General features: G+C 35.1%; 1 protein-coding gene across 2 annotated transcripts in view; it reads left to right on the top strand.

Annotated features, from left to right (window-relative positions):
- The window catches only part of LOC145680337 (fatty acid synthase-like), a 248,780-nt gene that overhangs the window by 177,407 nt on the left and 49,398 nt on the right, over positions 1 to 21,975 (top strand). For both annotated transcript variants that reach the window (XM_081750725.1, XM_081750724.1), the window contains exons 19-23: positions 2,495 to 2,808; positions 5,971 to 6,273; positions 9,068 to 9,258; positions 18,089 to 18,334; positions 20,688 to 20,811. In XM_081750725.1, the coding sequence (XP_081606851.1) occupies positions 2,495 to 2,808; positions 5,971 to 6,273; positions 9,068 to 9,258; positions 18,089 to 18,334; positions 20,688 to 20,811 (1,178 nt within the window). The remainder of the gene's footprint in view (positions 1 to 2,494; positions 2,809 to 5,970; positions 6,274 to 9,067; positions 9,259 to 18,088; positions 18,335 to 20,687; positions 20,812 to 21,975) is intronic.

Genomic DNA, 21,975 nt, shown 5'->3' with positions numbered 1-21,975 from the left:
GCGGCGAGGAAAAACAACCGCCTCTCCCTGCTAGAAAGCGGAGCGGCAGATTGCCGCGTATAGGGAAGCAAGCCATTGCAAGCAATGGAGCTCTTTACATACAGGCGGCGATCTGCCGCTTGGGTGTTGGAGGAGGTAGCAAGTGTTGCCAGGAAAGAGTAGAGTGGTTGCGATAATATGGATGTGTGTGTGTTTTACGTATATATATGTGTGTGTGTTTAAAATGTGTTTGTATATGTGGTTATGTTCTAGCTTAGAACACCTGTTGTGCTTTTAACCAAACTTGTTACATACAATATATGGGAAAAGATAATATGTAAAAATAATCGAAAACGATCGATACTACCGAAGTGTCGAATCCATAGGTCGTTGATTAAAAAGAGTCCAAATCAATACAAATTATTTTTTTTATTTAATAGAAGATTGGGATATATGTGCGGGCAGCGCTGAGCAAATGAGCTTCTAATTTTATAAATTTCTTGTGCTCCAAAATTGAAATATATACTATCAAATATGTCAACAACATTGCATATTTTACAGTCTTTTGCTATACATTTATGTACTATTTTGCTATATATATTTTGTTACATAAAAATTCGTAATCCGGATTTTAGTAATAATACTGTACCTTAGCAATGTACCTTAGCATCACCTTGATTATGTGATATTTAATAAATATACCGTATTATATATATTTTATAACTCTTAACACTTCTATGGGTGTAATTCCTTGAATAGTCCCTTGAATTCAAGGACTAGAGCAGTGCTTTAGAGTCAATAGTCGGAACGCTTAAAACAAACGAATAAACCCGAAATACTATAATAATAATAATAATAATAATAATAATAATAATAATAATAATAATAATAATAATAATAATACCTACAGACCAGCCTTGGGCTCAGTGGTTGAGTGTTGACTTGGGGTTCTGGGATAGATCTCAACCACCGACTCCCAGTCACAATAATTGAATATCGGGATGGTATTTTAAATATCCAGACCTGGCCGCTATTTTGCTCAAGTCTATCAATTGTGAAAACAGTATAGAAAAATCTCTTTCAAGATACAACTTCTCTTAAAAAAGGGGTAAACTTTTTTTTTTTTTTTTTGCTTTCTGTCTGTCTTAACAAGGCGAGTAGAAGACACTTTTTGCGTCTCTCCATTGCAACCACCACAACACGACAAGAGTCACAAGATTTTGTTTCTTCAGTTGCACAGCAACCCTGCTCGCATATTTTTCATTCGCGGCAAAACGCCGCGTAATATAAAAGGGTACATTTCTCATGCGGCAAACTGCCGCGAGCGGCGACGGCAAATCGCCGCCTTAATGTGAAAGAAGCGTTAAGATTAAAAAGATTCACTACAATGTGTGATGTTTTTTTATCCCTTTTTTATTTGCAATATTATATATATTTCAAATATAAAGAGCTAAGCATAGATATAATACATATGAGGCGCTCAATGCACAAAGGATTAAAATCCACTTTTGGTCATTTTGGACATACTTTGTATTTAAGATCTCTACCTAAAGCTTCTATCAGTGCACAAAGGATTCAAGTCCATTTGTGGTCATTTTGGACATATTTCGTATTTACGATCTCTATCTGAAGCTCCTTTCAGTGCACAAAGAATTTAAATACATATTTGGTCATTTTGGACATATTTTGTATTTAAAATCTCTACCTAAAGCTTCTATCAGTTCACAAAGGATTCAAGTCCATTTTTTGGTCCTTTTAAACATATTTCGTATTTATGATCTCTATATGAAGCTCCTTTCAGCGCACAAAGGATTCAAGTCAATTATTTGGTCATTTTGGAATATTTCCTATTTAAGATCTCTACCTAAAGCTTCTATCAGTGCACAAAGGATTCAAGTCCATTTGTGATCATTTTGGACATATTTCGTATTTACGATCTCTATATGAAGCTCCTTTCAGCGCACAAAGGATTCAAGTCAAATATTTGGTCATTTTGGACATATTTCCTATTTAAGATCTCTACTTAAAGCTCCTTTCAGTTCACAAAGGATTCAAGTCCACTTTTTGATCATTTTGGACAACTTTCATTTAAGAGCTCTGAGCGTACAAACTTTGTCTGTTTTTCTCACAACTTTGGCTACTGCACTTGAATCCCGTGTGTTCTGGGAACACCTCACATATTAATGTAAGGGCAAAGTGCAGATGTTTGAAGTTTTTTTATGTATGAATAAAAATAATGAAACTTTGCTAAAGGGGAGCTTTACACCGCCCTTCGAGACCTTTGTGCTGCTGCTGGATTTTTCTTTCACTTTGTCATCCTCCATGTGTCTCTCTTGTACTCTTGTTTCCAATTTATGTACCGTGCTGTCATAACTAGAATACTTTTCAATACAGAAAGTGGATTGACATTTTTTTTCAAACAGCAATGTATTAATTCTAATTACTTGTACTAAAATATGAGTGATAACAAAATTTATCATGTTAAAAACAAATAATTTTCTTTTCTATTTAATAGGTCATACCATATTCCGATACCCCAAACTTAATATATTAAAGGCAGGAGGAGTGGAAATTCAAGGTTTGAAGTTGAACTTGGTACCTCTACGACATCAGAGCCAAGCACCGCCCAAATTGGAAACGTTCCAGTTTATTCCATATTTCTCGAAGGAAACTTTATCTACATCATATGCCCTTCAGGTTGTCACTCAAATTTTAATAGAAAATACGTTTGACCAGAATCTAAAAATTGTGGAAATTGCACCAACGAATGAAGATGAATTGCTTTCTTCTATGTTATTGCCAATTCTCAAGTCAGAACCCATGGTACATGTAAGTACTTTGTTTTTTCTCTGCCTCGAAATTCTAAAGTTATAGACACATGCAAATAGGCCTACAGTACTTTGTTTTTTACTTTGTCTCAATATTTCCAATCGGAGCCAATGATATATTTAAGTACTTTGGTTTTTCTCTGTCTCAAAATTCTCAAGTTGGACTTTATGGTACATGTAAGTACTTAGTTTATTCTGTCTCAAAATTCTTATATTAGAAAAATATGATACAATTAACAACTTTATTTCTCTCTGTATCAAAATTCTCAAGCCAGAATCTAAAGTACATGTAAGTACTTTTTTCTCTGTCTTAAAATTCTCAAGTCATAACATATACAAGTAAGTATTTTCCTTTTCTCTGCCTCAAAATTCTCAAGTAAGACCCTATGGCATATGTAAGTATTTTGTTTTTTCTCTGTCTCTGATTCAGATGGGTATTGTATTCATATTACAATGGTATCGCAAAATTTATTTCAATTCATTTTCATTGTCACAATTTGCATTATCACAAAGTGTAACTTGACTTGCTTCTGCCTGTAACAAAATTATGACTGTTTAGGGAGAAGGCAGCAGTTCTCCAGTAGTCAAGTTCGCGGAAATCACAGTGATTAGTACGGCAATTTAGAGATTAGTTCCAGGGTTGCTCAAAGTGATTTTAATGACAAGGATATTGCGGGGTGGGATGCAACAGTACACCAGTACTCTATTTTCCCTAGTTTATTGACAACAGAAAGGAAACCTATGTACAATGATCTGTCGGAGGTCAAAATATAGTTCCGGAGGTAAAATATCTCCCCATTCGGAACTCCGGGAGGGGGATGTCTTGGGAAAGACTATTGGACGAGGGAGTAATAGTGTGGAGAAGAACACTGTATGTAGTAATATAAGCAAGAGTAAAAGGTTTAGGATAGGGATATGGGACGTACGTATCATCTTACATGGAGGAACACTAGAAAATCTTAAAGAAGAAATTTAAAAAAATAATCTAAACTTGATAGGAGTTTTTGAAGTTAGATAGGAAGGTAATGGGAAATTGAGAAGCGAAGGATATAGAATATTTTACTCAGCTACCGTAATGAAAAGAATTTATTATAATGGTGTGGAAACAATTCCTGGTAAGCGCTTAAAAGAGAAGATAGTTAAAATAGAATTTGCACAGAAAGTTAAATAACGAAGGAACGCCGAAAGGAAACAGAGAGAACAAGAAAGAATTTACAAAAGAATATTTGAGAACAGAAGAATTACAGAGTTGGGAAATATGAAGAGAGGTACAGAAAAGTGAAATCTATGGAGCTGCGGAGGAAACAGCAAATGTTACGATGACAGTGGAAAATAAGAATGGGAAAATAATCAGCGAGAGGAGTGAAGTCATAGAAAGATGGAAAGAATATGTTGAGAAATCATATGTGAGAGTAGGGATAGATCGTGTGGCCTAGATGTTGAAGTGGGAAATGAAGCACGCGGGTACGATAAAGGCTTTACTATTCTTCGGGATAAGTTTGAAAAAGCTATATCCGAGATTAGGAATGGAGAGCAACCGGAATAGATAATATACTAATCGAGTTTATTAAAAATATAGGAGACAAGGACAAGAAAGAATTGTTCCTATTCAGCAACGAAATATATAAAACAGGAGGGTGGCCAAAAGATTTCTTGAAGACGATCATGGCACCGTTGACTAAGAAATCGAACCCGTAGAGATGCGAAGACTATAGTCTCATGCAGTTGCATGCAGGAAAAAATTTTAGTCGCATGCAGGAAAAATTTATTATTCAAATACTGAACAGAAGATTGTATGAAAGAACAAATAAAGTTGAGGAAGAACAGTTCGGGTTTAAGAGAGATAAGGGTACAAGAAGTCCAATTGGATTATTAAGAATAATGGGTGAAAGCTTTATAGAAAAAGGGAAAGAAATGTATGTTGTATTTATAAGGAAAGAAAGGCTTTTGACCGAGTGTTGATTTTTTTTATTGGGAATTCTAAGAAATGTAGGATTTGAATGGAAAGATCGAAGACTCATAAGAAACTTATATATGAACCAACAAGTAAATATTATAGGGGAAGAAATGACAGTGGAGAATGCAATTGGAAGGGGGAGTTCGATAGTGATGTTGTCTCTCGCCGACTTGTTTAATATCTATCTGAAGATTTTATTTCAGTAAGAGATAGAATGATTTGGTGTATACGATTTGCAGACGATATGCGCTTGTTGCGGAATATAGAAAGAAAATCAATAAGATGTTAGAAAACACGAGGAAATGTCGTTAAGAATATGGGATGGAAATAAATGTTAGAAAAACAAATCAATGGTGACTGGAACGAAGAGGTTAGTGTCAAATATAGAAGTAGGAGAGAAGAAAATAGAACTGTTAACTAGTTTTCGTCATTTGGGTAGTATGATTAGTGATGATACGAAGTGTGAATGAGAAACAAGAGCAAGGACAGGAATGGCGAAGGAAGTAAGTCTATTTTCATGGTCATTGAATAAAGAGTTGAGGAAAGACTCATAAAGGGCTTCGTTTCAAGTATTGTGCTATGGGGCAAAATCATGAAAGCTTTTGAAATGTGAGTGTAGAGAAGAATGGGGAAAATAAACTGGGTCGAGAGGAAAACGAATGAGAGGTGTTGATATATCGCATCATCATTTCAGTAGGGAAAGAAAAGAACAATTTTAGATGTAATTGAAAAAGAGGGAAAGGAAACTGATTAGGACATTCACTAGAAGAAGCCGTATCATGAATGACGTGCTAGAAGACATGGTGACAGGAAAGAGAGGAAAGGGGCGAAGAAGGCTATATTTAATGGATGGTAACAAAACAAAGAAATCATACATGAAGACAAAGAGGTTAGCGGAAGACCGTGGAGCATGGAAGCTTCTCAGCTGCGGCAAGTGACCTGTTAATAATGACAAAATTCTTATGATGCTGATGATGATGATACACAGGATTAATACTCTGAGATCTATTCTCATTTGCTAGTTTTGTACCACTGAAATTATTTTTATATTGTTTCTTTACCAGTTTCTTAAAACTCTTCTAACTTCTTTATATTTTTTTTTCAAATAAATTTGACACTGTTTTTTGATCACATTTTTAAATTCAATTCGTCCAATTGTAATATAACTCTTTATTTGTCATTTACTACTGCTATTATTATTTTTAGCCAGACTTGAGTATAGTGACTGCAGACAAAGTGAAATACATGGAAAATTCTCTTGGAGAGATACAAATTGTTGAGAAAAATATCAGAACTGAGCTTATAGATACCAATTGCAATATGGTGATTGCAACAGATATGGCAGATGAAGAAATTCTCATGTACAACGCCGTGGAATCTCTCAAAGATGGTGGCTTTTTACTACTTAAAGAAAAAGTTCCTGACAAGGATGTTGATTCGAAGAAATATGATTTGGAGCTGATAAGTACACAGGTGATAGAAGGAGGAAAGTTTCATCTGCTGAGAAAGGTAAGAACGTTACGTATAGTACAATGCATTTAGATATAGATCTTGGAAACGTCTTATTCTAAACCATTGAAATTAACAAGTTCGTATGATTTGAATAATTTCCTCCTTATGTAGACGCAAAGAATGAAAATTTATTTGAATACTTTACATTTGGTCATTACATCTTTAATATAATATAGTGGAGTCCCTAAAATGCGGCACTCGATAATCCGGCAGTCCGGATAAGTCGGCAACACCCTGGCAGGGCGAAAAAATGCCGAGCGCAGACCCTTTCAAGGCAGAGGTGACCACTTTGACCTAACCTCACTCAACCTCACGCTCACAAACTCATTTCGACCTCACGCTACCTCACCAGTCTGACCTTACGCTCACTCAACCTCACGCTCACCTCACCAGTCTGACCTCAGGCTCACTCAACCTCACGCTCACCTCACCAGTCTGACCTCACGCTCACATCATTAGTATGACCTCACGCTCAGTCAACTTCACGTTCACATCACCAGTCTGACCTCACGCTCACAACATCATTCTAACCTCACGCTCACATAACCAGTCTGACCTCACGCTCACTTCGTGAAGTTGAGGTCGAGTGAGCGTGAGTTCCGAACTCGTGAGCGCCGACCTCATGAGTTTGGACACCTTTGTTTCAAGGTTATTGCCCGCACGTGTGTCTCTTCTTCCCGCATTTCTTTATCTCGTGTCATACTCCCACTCCTCCACCACGTGTCTGGCGCGTGCGCGAGCTGAACCGTTCAGTCAGTGTACCTGCAACCTTTGCCAGGCTTACTCAATTTCCTAAGGTATATTGGGCAGCTTATTCTCTGTTGTATTGTCGAGCAACCAATACATACAAGTACAGTACTGCATTTTATGAGGAAACACTCGTACTTATTCTTTTTTAACCCCATTCCCGACAACCCAGCATTTTCTGTATCATGAATTTCATTTTTCACTAACAAGTGAGTAAGGATACTTAAATAGATTTGAAGGAACAATCAATAAAATCAAAACAGTAAACTTTCAGTTCATTTTAGGAAAACAGCATATATATACGATATATATCGTTAAATGTGTGTAAACGCATCCCATGATTTTCTATTTATTAAGAAGTGATGAATGATGTGGAAAACTTTCTAGTGCACTTTTAAGTAATAAACAAAATCATGTTATTAGAGGTGAGGTGATTTCAGTTTAGCGTCCCGTTTAGCAGCGAGGCTATATGAGACGTGGACCTACTGATTAACGTGAATCCGAACCACATGAGCTCCCGCCGGGAATTGAACCCGGGTCTCCCACGCCAAAGGCGCGTACATCATGTTATTAGAATATTTCTATATGGTAAATAGATCAAATATCGCCACTGAATTAGAACCACATTCCCTCGCCAGAATTCAATAAATGGTGAGTTGGAACCGCGTCGAAGAAACTATACGCCCACTAAGAAGAAAATATTTGTCAACTTATGTGTTTTTTCAGAGTTGCTTAATGATCCAGTTTTTTTTTTTTCACATCAAAACTCAGAAGAAACTAGAATTTATTGATATTTAATAGAAAGTCAAATTAGCTATGTACTTGAGGACGATAGTATTTACTGCTAAAGAAATTTGTTTCTTGAGTACGGTTATGTTCCCACGTGGCAGTTCCCGTTTTAGTAATCAGATATTCGATATTGGGCAGATTGACAATTCTTCTATAATTTCGTTTCAAATATCAATAAAAAAGAAATCGGTCAAGAATCGATTGTAAAAGTTGTTGAAGTGGTCTAAATTCATCAAATGAGTTATCTCAAAGCTTCCAAAACATTTAATGTGTGTAACATTCATATAGAACAAACTATTCTAATTGTAACTGCACGTAAGAATTTTATAGTAGTTTTGTACCTACAACAGCATGAAACGATAATATTATGTAACACTAAAAATAAGTGTAATAGTTTGTAAGAATAAATAGCTATTTCGCAATATACATAATTTCATAAAAAGTCCATGTTAAATCCTGTTCCATAATAGGCACGCCTACTATCTGATTAGGTCGTTTTTTTTTACTCTTCAAATTTGTCATCTTTTGCGCTTTTCCTGATAAAAAAGCAGTTCAAAATCAAGGAAGTGTAATATTACGAAGGGCGTCCAATAAGTTATTTACCTAAACAGGAAGGAATGCAGATAGGCTCACCTGGTCATCACTGTTTTTCAATGTAATCTATATACCGTCGCACTTTGTGGGCAGCGAAGAAATCGCAGAGAAAAAATTGTATTTGTGGTGGCCTGAACACCACTGGGAAACAGCCTGTTGGACCTCAGTGCTCTCAGGATCCTAATGGTGGATCTAGGTTTTGTCCCCTGTCAGCAGTTGAGCCAGGAATTTGTCCTGGTCCTCCTCAGAAAACAAGTCCAACAAGTCTTGAGACAGCGGTGCTCTAACTTCTGCGAATCCATTCTTCACGGCGTCACACAAACATTTGCTACACGGTGTAACTCAAACACTCTGGTCACAGTCACTGCATTGTTCCGACTGACCTCAAATTGCGCAGCGGGGTTTCCCAGAGTGGACTTGGCGTGCGTGTCAGACGTAGTTATGCTACCCCTCACTTCCTGTCTAGGTAGATAACTTATTGAACGCTCTTCGTACATTAGATGAAAGGTAACGGATTAGTCCTTCATATTATCAAGAACAAAGCATTTTGAATAATTTATAGTTGGTTAACCATAGTGATTTCAAAAAGTATTCGATATTCAGTCGGTTTATCTTATATTTTATCGTTTATGTAGAGTTAAACAATAGCTTTTATTTTCAGACAGTTACTATACCCAGAGATCCTATTACCATAGAGGTTAAAGAAGAAAATTATGACTGGTTGGAAACCTTGAAGACAATAATCAAGAAGAAAGAAGATCGAAGAGTGATCTTATTATCGCATGATGATACAAATGGTGTTGTTGGTCTAGGCAGTTGTTTGAAACACGAATTCGGCTGCAACATTGTTAGGTACTTTTTAAGTAACATCTTCTACTACTGCCTGTGACAAATATCTTGGCATTTCAGCTAAACGAATAAAATGCAAGCTCTGGCACGACGTTGTCAAGTGGTAAAGGGGCGTGGCTATGGCAAAGCAAACAAACTACAGCTTAATCAGGTGACAGGGGATAGACGTGGATGTGTACAAAATAAACGTGGCAATACCGCTGGCCTCTCATTTGCTAGCAGCATTTAAAAGGAACTTGGAGCGCTGTCTTCAAATGCCAAGATGTTGGTCACGTCGTTTAATTGTAAGGATACGTACTAGATGACATTCAAATACAATAAGAAAGTACCATTCATGCACTTTTTTTTTTTTCGGTGGACTTGGAAACTTTTACAAAGTATTGATTTTCATCTCAATATAACCAATTTTTCAAGTTAAAATAAAAAGTTAAGTCACACATGCTCCTTTTGTAAATAAGACTCTTCGTAGCACTACTGTGATTTTGTCTTCTAAAGTTTAGTATCATTAGTGGAACCATAAACTAAATATGTCACTTTTTGAGTAAATAATAAGTAGATATACAGACCAGCATCGATCAAGTATGATATTTTAATTTATTAAAATAATGCATTTATTTGCTTTGGTTTGTTCTGAGCTTAAGGTATAAGTGAAAATAAATTAAGAACAGATAAGGAAGAAACTAAGTCAATACCTGTATGGACAGGGGCGGATCCAGGACGGACTTCTGGGGGGGCCGGTAGGTTGTAATACTGCTACTTTTAAGAGCTCAAAACTCTGGGATATGTTTTATTTATATATAAAATAAGAAAGTTTCCTTTTCTGCGGGGGGTGATCGCCCCCTGGATCCGCCACTGTGTATGGATAACAAGTAAATGATACAAAATGCCATGAGCCGATCAGTACGGGACTGTATACTTACTTTTGAGCCACTCTGTATTTATGACTTCGCACCCCTTGAACCACCAGACCGATCTCGATCAAATCTCCCACATAAATGAGGTTCGGGCCTGGTATGGATTTTGTCATTTCACTTTGACGGTACAACGTAGAGGAGGGAAGATATTTAAAAATAATCGAAAATGATCGATATTAATGTCGAATTCATAGTTTTCTGGGTCGCTGAGATAAATGGTGACACTTCCGAAGCCGTTTAAATCCAAATTCATCTCCCAACTTGGGGAAGGGGTATATATAGGGTGTTTCAAAAGAGCACCGACAACGTTTGTGAGGTGATTCTTGACAAGATACAAGTTTGGCTACGGGCATATAATTTGAAATAGGGCCTACTCACCAACTACCTCTATAAGAATTGTTGCGGAAGTGCCTCAGGTTTCTGAAACATATATTTTTGGATAGTGCATATATTAGTTCCTAAGTGAAGTCTTGGCCCGACTACGGGAGGTCCCATAGCTCAGACGCGCAGACGAGATGCTAGCCGAAAGCTATTTTTTGATTACACTATTATATCACTTCAAAACTTATAAATAGAAAAATCGGCACCAAATGTTCCATGCTACATTTCTGTAATTCCATTCACCGCTTACCCGGTTTCGATTCCCGGCGGGATCATGTGGTTCGGATTCCACGTTAATCAGTAGGTCCCGTCTCATATAAACTCGCTGCTGAAAGGGATGTTAAACTCAAAATCAACTCAACTCCATTCACCACTTCTGAGTTTTTGTGCAAACAAACCTATTGCCTTAACTTCTTTGTAACTTATTTCTGTTCACCGCTGTACGTTTTTTTAAAACTATTTATGGGCTTGCAAATTAATGGAATAAATATCACTTACTCTTTGTGCACTCAGAGTGCTGAAAATGTCAATTGAGTAATTTTTGTTTTAAATAATTTTTATACAATATTTGCACATGATCCTTATTACTTTGTTATTTTAATTAGCAGTCTTTTTGTTGATATTAACATTTACACTATTAATTTTTGTTTTAATTTTTATTTTAGTTTAATAGTTGCACTAATTGTAATTCCTTTTCTATTTTCTTCCCGAAAACGTTTTCTCAAACTATGGCTTCTACACTGGTTATGAAGATCAACGTTGCCACCTCAATGCTAATATTTGTTTCCTGTGTGAAAAAAAAACTGTGTTAATTACGTATTCAAAAAATTTCTATTTACATTATTTACACTTGAAAAAATAATGATAAAAAAGCAAACATTACTTATATTCAATTAAAGTTAACTAGTTTATACATTGTTCCACCTATGATCCAGATTACCGCTATCCAATTTCAATTTGGGTCTTCTTGTTTTAATAAAGAAAGAGTTAAAAAAAATCGTATCAATCTTGTTTGAGCAAGAGTATAAAACTCCAACTCTATTTACTTCATGGTCTGTTGTTTGATGATATGAGGACAGTCATGATGTAGGGAATTATTTACTTTTTACTGTATATTTTATATGTCCTCTGATCCTCGTCTTGATATTCCTTTTGGTCATACCTATGTAGTGTTTGTCATAACTACGAAAGGCTGCATAAATCTTTGCGGAAGACAACCGATATACGTAATAATTTTTGTAAGAAGAAAACAAGTTTTCAAAGGCCATCCCAGATTTGACTGAAACATTTATGCCAAAATTATTGCCGATTTTCCTCATACTTTCAGAAATTTCCGGCCAAAAGAGTAAGAAGATCCATTTATATTCCTTCGTTCTCTTGTTTTCCAATCTTTGTGTTGTTCCCAAGCCACTTTTCTCTATTTGTTGACGTTGTAGTCTTCGAATCAATTTTTCTCTCCCAGGTGAAGTAATTATTGTAAATGGTTTTCTAAATCTATTTCATTTGTAAAATATCTAAAAGCTCGTAGACTGAAATTCTTTTAGAAATTCGCTTTAACGAGGTTGGAATGTGACGATAAATAAATAAAAATAAATTCTTATTCTATTTCTTTCCTATAAACAGATGTGCATAATTTATTGCTCAGATGTTGTATGTCGAAGTGTAAGAAATTGGGTCTTTCTTTTTAATACTTTTTCAACTGTGAATTTTGTTTTCGTAAATGTTGTTAAAATCTTAAATTGAGGCTTTCTCATGGAAAAGGGTCTATGCGCTCATAGGCCCTTTTTCTGGAGATCGGCTTAAATGAACAACTATTGTTTGCTCAACAAGTGCTGGAAAGTTCGTTTAGATCTGGCAATACTGTGCGAAGTTATGTGTGTATTTGTATCCACCACTAAAGCACTAACATTTGGATCCTGAGCGTGTTGGTAGCGTTGCTGGAACTGTATCTGTGTTGCTATACGAATTTAGTGCTACTGGTAGTGGTAAAGAAATGATTAGACGCGAACTGAATTCCAAAAAGAAAGTGAGTATCAAACGCGGGGTACAAAAATGAAAACGTCAAAGTGGAAAACCTTATACGTCGTAAAGATGTTGAGCTGTAGATGGAAAGATTTTCAAAGCAGATGTTGAAGATATTTTCGTTTTCCTGTTACTAACAGATAGTAACTAGCTTGAATGCATTACGCAGGAAATTAGATGCCGAAAGCCCAGAAATCTAAATCCTAAACCCTAAACCAAATCTGAAACCTTCTTCTCATTAAGTTTGATCTGGGTACATGTTTATTACATCTATTGAAGTTATTTGTAATTTGTTTGCGTTTACCATTCCGTTTTTAATAGAATATTTAATGTCCTATATGCTGTAAGAAATAAATTTCGCTATCCATTTGGCAATCCTGAATGTGACAAAAATTTCTGCTTCAAATTATTGTCCGTAATGATAGATTTGATTTGTGAATTTTTGGTGACCCAAAAATGTATGGCAATTCTTTTTTTTAACATTTTGAATGTGGGAGTATCGATGATCCACGGTTCTTTCAGCATCATATTTACCTTTCAGATTACGTCGTTTAAAACATGGTTTACCTTGCTGGAGGAATCTGTATTAATTTTGGAAAGGAGCTATTTATAGTAATTATATGCATCTTCTTTAGATGATTAGATACCATTATTTTACGATAACTCCGAAAATTTCATAATTGAGAAACACAAGAAATTTAAAAAAAAAAAAAAAAACTGTAACTCTTTTATGGCGAATTGAGTTCAATTGATTACTTTTGAAACTTCTTTGACTTCTTCATTCGTCTTGTGTTGTTCACTTCTTTAATCCGTTCAGTCCTGAATTTTTTTCTTCACGAATTTTTATTTTTATTTTGCACTATTATCCTTTTTGACTTAAGAAATGAAATACAATCGCCATTTTGTGTGTTGTTTTCATATTTACAAAATTATGGGACGTACAACTTTATGTACACTAGAGTTGAAATATGTATATAAAATACAAAATGACATTGATCGAAAATATCGTATTATCTGCGTATTTTAGTAGCCCGAAATACATCACTAAAGCGGAAGGATGACGTATCTAAATATTTTTTTTTTTTTTTTTGACTAGAAATAAAACTGCCAAAGTGACTGAGCTTAATCCATCTGATAGAGCCTACAAATTTGTGCGTAGCTTCCTGATAACAGACAGTAGCACTAGAGAAATAGCGGAAACTCATTTAGATATATTGAAAGAATACAAAGACGTGAAAATCGGCTACTTTGAATCTTAAGAGCAACTATATGAACCTTGAAATACAATGGACCACTTGGATGCCAAATAGTGTTAACTCCAAAATGGAAATTTTTAAAAAGAGAACTTTGAAGTTCAACATGTAATGAAAAATTAATATTTCTTTTATGGTTGCAACCATGAGTTCTATTTTCTAATGCTGATGGTAAATAACATTCTCTTGATACGATTTACATGCAGTGAGAAAGTAAAAAGGGGAGCAAACGGGCCTTCGCCGGATTGCAGGCTCAAAACTGGGCAAATATTTGTTTTCCCTATAAGGCAAGGAAAAGAGTTTTAGCAAACTAAAGATCATAACAAAATATCTCAGAAACTTAACAGGACAACAACGATTCATTATCCTTAGGATCATATCCATACAGCATAAGTTAGCTTCAAAGCTATCTTTTGAGGACATTGTAAAAACCTTTGTAGCCAAAAGAGCCCGCAAAATTAAATTTTAGTTCAATTTTTTTGTGATTTCATTTAACTTACATCGATTTAAGAGATTTGTAAAATGTATAAGTATAAAACTGGAGGCAACAGTTTGACTGTTTATCATAATTAAATATTGTATTCTAAAGCAATAAAACTGTTTATTCATTCTACACATATGAAGATCCCGATATAATTCCAAAACATTGTGATTTGCAGTTATTATGATAAGACTATAAGAATATGTCAAGCATGCTAGTCTCAGATTATTTGGCAATTAAATACTAATTAGTTTGATGATTTATCTTGTACTAAAAATTAAATTATGTACTGCAGTTTTGAAATCAAGCTTTACCACTTGAAAAGAAAATGCGACAGAAGAATTACTGCGTGATGCCAATATCAGATGTAGTCGGGGAGCGTTTTGGTTTGGTTGATTAGAGGAAGGGAGCGTTAGGGCGAGTTCTTGCTCCGGGTGACAACTGGCCTAGTTTCGTCGCTGTTTACATGAGATGTTGAAGCTGAAATTTCTCCCCTGGAAAATTTTCTTTATGGTGTTACACTACTTGTCATCCAAGCAGTTCGTGTTACCGCCAGGCAGGGGCGGATCCAGGACGGACTTCTGGCGAGGGCGGTGGGTTGTAATACTAGGGTGCAGCGTTTTACCACTTTTTTCCCGGAACGAAATGTAATACCTGCCAAAAGTTGCCAATCCACATGGACATTTCAGGTATAGATTTTTTTCAAATCAGATAATATCTTCTGTGAGAACTATTGCCTCAAAGTTTCAAAATTTACCTGAAAATTACAAAAAATACCAAAGTTGTTCATTAATTTTAGTTATGTTAAAGTAAACATATTTTTGGTTAAATACATGTCAGTTGCTATGAAAACTGACATTCAAGTATAAAAATGTCAGTTATATGCCCTTGGGGGGAATAGTGGTGCCTCCTCTGAGGCCAGAAAAGGGGGCAAATTCAGTACAGTTAACCGGCTGTGCAACTCCTCGATCACCTGGCAATATAGCCTGGCCAAGTGACCCAGAGCCCACCATGTAGAGGTGGCTGCACCTAGGGCTCCTCTGCTAGGCCTATCCAATGAACCAACCATATGTTGGGCCGGATGAACTGATCTGATTAGTCACTGTTAGGAAAAATTGTCACAAATTGGGACTTCGATTGAAATTTAGACGCAGCTTGCCTAGAAAGTAAGGTTGACCTGATTATTCCGCTTCTATCATCACTGGCACATACTCGGGAGGCTTCTTCAGTGACAAATTCACTACCCGTTCTACTGCCACTATGTGGCACGGATGGACGGTGAAGAACCATTCTGGCACAGTGTTGTCAGGAAGTGAAAGTTTGACCATGAGCTGTTTGCTTGGTACCATCCATAGAACTTACTGGTAGTACAGTTATTGAAACATCAGTGATTTCCCAAAAGATCATTGCAGTGTAATCGTTTGTCTCAAAATTAAGTCTGGGAATGATGTTATATCTAATGGAGTTATGGAGATTCCTTGCTTCGTATTCTCGAGCACTAAGAATCTTATGTAATGCATCTTGTCGGACAGCAAGTCGATCATCAATCATCATGGCGAGAAGAAATTTTCTGGGAGTGCAAAGAATGCATTCGTCTGAATGGATGAACGGATTACAGACTGGTATTCCCTTGGTAAGTATCTAGACCTTGAATGGCCTCAAAGACGTGAGAGGACCATCAGCAATGGAAGACTATGTTCTGATACGTTATTGCATAACCACACAGACTCTTAAGTATGAATGTCGCAATTTCTATTAATTGCTTGGTAGGTTTTTTGTTGCAATATACAATGTTAAAATTATTTTTGCACTAGTCAACCAGCTAGCTTTGTTTAGTTTGCCAGGGAACATAGAAACAAGCTCTTCCGGGCATGCTCTGGAGTCAATGGCTTGAGATATCTGAAACAAGCATCTCAGGTCCTTACTGTGTTTTCTGTGCTCTTCTGGACTATGATGAGGTAAGTCACATTTTATTGGTTTGAATAGCAACACTGAAATATTTTTCACAGTTAGATAGTTTTGAAACTATGGGACGTGTGTAAGAATAGGGGCTTGAATAAACGCTGTGAATATGCGTGAAGAGAGTTCGGAACAGCAGTTCATTAAAATGCAAGAGACAAATATCCCATTGCATTGTTTTTCCTGTTAGTTCCTCTAATTTTCGAAGAACAACTCCATTCCAAGCATGTTAGTGTATGTTCCATCACAACCAAGAACCTCAACTTTATCAAAGCACACTCTGAGTTGGTTCATGATGTATTCGAAAGTAACTCTGGTCTCGTCATGTGCAGAGCCAGAGGATGGTATCACGTGACCAACGTATTGAGAGTTACGTTCAGCCAGAAGTGATGAGTGCTCTTCTCTAACGATGCCTGTGTATGTTTTAGTGTCATCTCTTCTATAATCAAAGTATAGGATTTTAATGGGATCATCATTTCTAGAACTTGCTTTTAAATTCCGAGCAAGTTTGTTTCGCACGCCTTATTTTGTTCCTGTCTACAGTTAAAGCAGATGTTATGTCGCTAATTTTTGAGAAGTTATAATTCCAGCCTTTGAAGCTGCCTGAAGCACAGTTGTTATATGTGCCGCAGCCCTCTCGCTTACATTGTGTCTCTGAGCAATCATAACAGTTTCAGTCAAATCTACGAAAGTCGTTCCCAAAGTAATGCATCCTTTTTTTTTTTTGCATGGAAACTAATGGAAATACATAACTAACAACAGCACAGCTAAACAGAGCAATATTTCAGCTACAGACTCATTTTTCCACATAGTTCCCACCATTTGTTATGCACTTTTGCCAACGATTAACTAGAGCCTGAAGTCGCGCTTGTAAAAATCGGCATTCCATGGACTGTCTTCTGGATTCCGGCTCGTAGTGATAACACCACGTATCATCTCCAGTGACGATGCTATCCAAAAAAATTGTCACGTTTATCTTCATATTGGTGCAGCAGGACCCGAAGGAAAAGGCAAGGACGAAACAAGTTGTAGAAACGCTTAATTGTACTGAATTTACCCTCATTTTCGACCCCAGAGGAGGCACCCCTATACCCCCAAGCGAATATAACTGACATTTTGAGACTGGAATGTCAGTTTTCATAGCATCTGGCATGTATAAACCCAAAAATATGTTTAATATAACAAAAAAGTGAACAATTTTGGTATTTTTTTTGCAATTTTCAGTAAAATTTTGAAACTTTGATGCAATAGCTCTCATAGAAGATATTATCTGATTTGAAAAAAAATCTATACCTGAAATGTCCATGTGGATTTGCCACTTTTGCCAGGTATTACATTTCATTCCGAAGAAAAAGTGGCAAAACGACCCACCCTATTGTAATACTGCTACTTAGAGCTACTTTTAAGAGCTCCAAACTCTGGGATGGGTTTTATTTATATATATAAAATAAGAAAGTTTCCTCTTCTAGGGGAGAATCGCCCCGATCGCCCCCCCTGGATCCGCCACTGCCGCCAGGATTAAGAGAGAAGTGACATAACTCGAAATTATCATTTTTTAAGGATGGTGACTCTAAGATTAGCACTACAGATAAAGATGGGCAGACAAATGACTTAATCTTTTCCTCAGGAAAGTATAAAGATGTATACCTTCATCTGTGATGTTTTGACACAAAAAATTTTCCTAGCTTTTAGGATCATTTTCAACATCACATGTTATTAAAGATCATATTTAAGTTGTATCACTTCTTAATTAATGAGGTGATAAAGTTAATTATGTGAAAATTTCAATTATTTGATATGACTTTTTTCGTTGTTATTTCCAGAACTATGTTTATTCGAGACAACCGTGCTCCACCATTCTGCCGAACAAATCCAATGTATGCCAACCAATTGGGAAAAGATCTTGTGATGAATGTGTATCAAGATGGCGAATGGGGAAGCTTCCGTCATTTACAACTAGATAGGGCTTCAGAATACACCGTGGAAGTGGAACGTGCTCATGTGACTACATTAGTACAAGGTGACTTATCTACTCTCAAATGGATTACAAGTTCGCCAACTGTTGAGAGGTGAGTAGTTTTTGTAAACCGTTTCTAGTAACAAAAATAACAAGGAAAAGTGGAACTTAAAGAAAATTGAAGGAAATTAACACTTTCCAACTCACCTCTGCTGTTCTGTCAAAAAAAAAAAAAAAAAAAAAAAAAAAAATGAAAATAAACGGATCTTTTAAGTAGGATGTTTTGGTTTATTAATTATAGTTCTGAAGAAAAAAGTAGAATCTGAAAAATAATATGAAGGGCATGTGGAGAAACAATGGTAATCCTCATTTTAAAAACGATTGAGTTAAGTACAGAAAAACAATGATAACACTCATGTGATCTGAACTATGAAAAGAGTTCAAATTTGAAACAAGAGCATATTCAGCGTACTGTTGTTTCTAACTTGAACTATTTCCATAGTTTAGATCACATGAGTGTTGTCATTATTTTTCTGTAACCAACTCATTCGTTTTTAAAATGAGGGTTACCATTATTCCCCTCTCCCTATATCCTCCATATATATAATGTTTTTTACGAAATTTTAGAAGTGAGTTATATACCATAATATTTCGAAGATGTAAAAAGGTATAGATATTTATTTATTTCGAAAAATAATTATAGTTTTCCATTGTACGGTAATACACTTTAAAATACATATATAATAATAGAATAATATGATAGAAAAATAACAAAATATTGTTTTACACGTTAAACTATGCATAGCACGATATACAGGTAATTTATTTAAAATGAACATTTTCTTTATAACTAAAAATGTCTATATCTGGGTGCCCTTGTGACATCTTATTACACAATAAACACACTTTTCTGATAGGCGATTATATCCAACACATTAGTCCTTTGCGTTGAGAGATGGAATATGTCATTATGGGGTCTCGTTCTATGTGGGACGTGAATTTTAATTTCTAATAACGAATATCTGTATCTATTGCACTAGGAATTATTTTATGTAAGAAAGATAAAATGAAATGAGTTCTCCTGCTTTAATTGATTGTAATGAATATATGTTTTGAAGATTTTCTTAGTTCTAAAATTTTGGATATATCGTATTTCTTTATATGTCAGAAAGTGAACAAATTTATTTTGGATGTTTTCGATTTTTTTATATATATATTTTAGAACTTACTATTAGAACCCCCCATATTATCGCTGCATATTCCACCTTATATCTTACATAGGCAGTGTATAATGTTTTCAGAACATGAGTGTTAGAAAAATCATTTCCTAATCTCATCAGAAAGCCAAGATTCCTAAAGGCGTCACCAACTACTCTGTTGACATGAATATCGAATGATACAGAGTAACTCCTAGATCAATAACATAATCCACTCTCTCAATTGAGATTTGATTAATAGTATACACATTGCGTACATAGTTCATTTTCCTGACGTATGATACTACTTTGCATTTTTTAATATTTAGCAGCAAATTGTTTGATTCACACCACTGAAAAATAACATTAATGTTACTTTGCAAAGAAATAGCGTCTAATTCCGTGGAAATATTGCAATAGATTTTTAGATCGTCAGCAAATAATAGTTTGTGGAAGAATGTTATTGCAAATGGTAAATCGTTAACAAATAGTATAAATAATAAAGATCCTAAGTTCGATCCTTGAGGCACACCAGATTCTACGACATATTCCTTGCGCTTGCAAAGATAGGACTCTATAAGTTGTTGAAGATTCTGTGAAAAATTGAATGTCATAAGTTTGCTAAGAAGTATATCATGATTAATTATGTCGAACGCCTTGAAGACATCTGTATAAATTACATCTACTGTTCATTAATTTTATTAGCTATAGAATGTGTGAGTTCTGAGAGATTGGTTATAGTTGATCCCTGTGGCATGAATCCATGTTGAAAGGGAGATATTAGTGAACGTACATGTGAGATATTATCAGGTCTCATCATAAATATTAATAACAGCTATTGTAATTTGTCCACTTTCATCAACATGTTACCATTTTCTATTTAGCTCATATGCTTTGTGCATTCATTTGTGGTAATTGTAGAAATAGTAGCAGTGAAATTGGAGCATAGTTATTCTAGGTGTATATGATTGCGGTTTATAGTTTTATTTATTTCATGTTATTTCAATTCTTACCATTGTGAAAGTTAGCACAATTGCTATAGCAAACCTTAATTACCTCACTGAAACGTGGTAATTAATTACACCGTATAGATTTTAGTAGTATTATCATTAAGTATTCTGCTTTAAGCGTCATTTAAAACATGTTTATTAGTATAAAGTCAACTCTGTGGGTGAAGCTACTCAGGAAAATAAGGTCTACATATAACAAATGAATTCGATATTTATATTGAAGATATACGTATATGTGAATTTTCACTTTCTTTACCAGGGACGGACTGAAAAGTGAAACATCAGCATATCATATTTATTTTGCTGCTGTAAACGACCGTGATGTGATGATGGCTACAGGAAAATTAACACAAGATTCATTCCACCAAAATAATCTTTCTCAGGTATGTAGGTTAATTAAGTTTATTTACCTATTTATGAACTTTGATATTATGCAAAAATATATAAAATATACTACTACTACTACTACTACTACTACTACTACCACTACTACTACTACTACTACTACTACTACTACTACTACTACTACTACTACTACTACTACTACTAATAATAATAATAATAATAATAATAATAATAATAATAATAATAATAATAATAATAATCACAGCAATATATGTAGGTCTGTAAGTATAACGGTAATAATAATCTGAATTTTATAAGGAGTTGATATGTAAAATATTACTTAATCCAATATAATGTGGTTATGTTTTTGGTTTATCCATGAAATCTTATTTGGGGTGCATTGCGAGAGGTTTTTAGTAACCCAAACATAACCATATATTTTTTTATACTGTTAATAGAAAAGTTTTATGACATTAAATAAACCTTATAATTTTAGGCATGAATGAAAGATACAGGCCTTAGTGTGCAATTAATTTAGCGATTTTGATTGTTTGTTGTTATGTGGTGTCTGTGAATTGTGTGATGTGAAATACAGGTCAGTTGCCAAATTTTACTTAAGCACATACTTATTTTTTTCAATTGAAGTGATGATTGTCACATAACTTGGTCACTTTAAAGCACAAGTACTTGATCTAATAGAAATCTACAGAGAGGACTGCTATTTGATAGTAACTGTTACTCTTTTGAACTTTAACAGATACTGACGAAGACATTTGGGGCCTTATGCAGAGTCGTTCTGACTCCTGATTAGTGTCATACTAAAGTGTTCGACTAACATATGTTTTCTGCAGTAGACAGGCCTTTAGTATGACGCTAATCATACATCAAAACGACTTTCCATGAGGCGGTTGGAGTTTTAAAGTTATGATAAAATTTTGGTTTTAGAGTGACATCGAGACAATGAACGATATAAAATTTGGCTATACATCATATCATCTTGGAAGTATTTTAAAGTTTTATATTATTACTTCTGTTGAAGTTGTTACCTATTAATAAAGTGCCCGTGGTTATGACATAGAGCCATGCACTTCAAAGACTGACCTAGAAATCCAGGTTTATGTACAAATCGGAATTTGGTTTAAACGATGAAATCTGTCAATGCAAGATGTAGAAAACGAGGAAGTTCATTATGTAAGTTAAGC

Source organism: Thermobia domestica, chromosome 3 (assembly GCF_964235325.1).
Source record: "Thermobia domestica chromosome 3, izTheDome1.hap1.1, whole genome shotgun sequence".
NCBI lineage: Eukaryota > Metazoa > Arthropoda > Insecta > Zygentoma > Lepismatidae > Thermobia > Thermobia domestica.
Note: the sequence above shows the minus strand (reverse complement) of the source record. Positions and strands in the feature narration are given on the sequence as shown.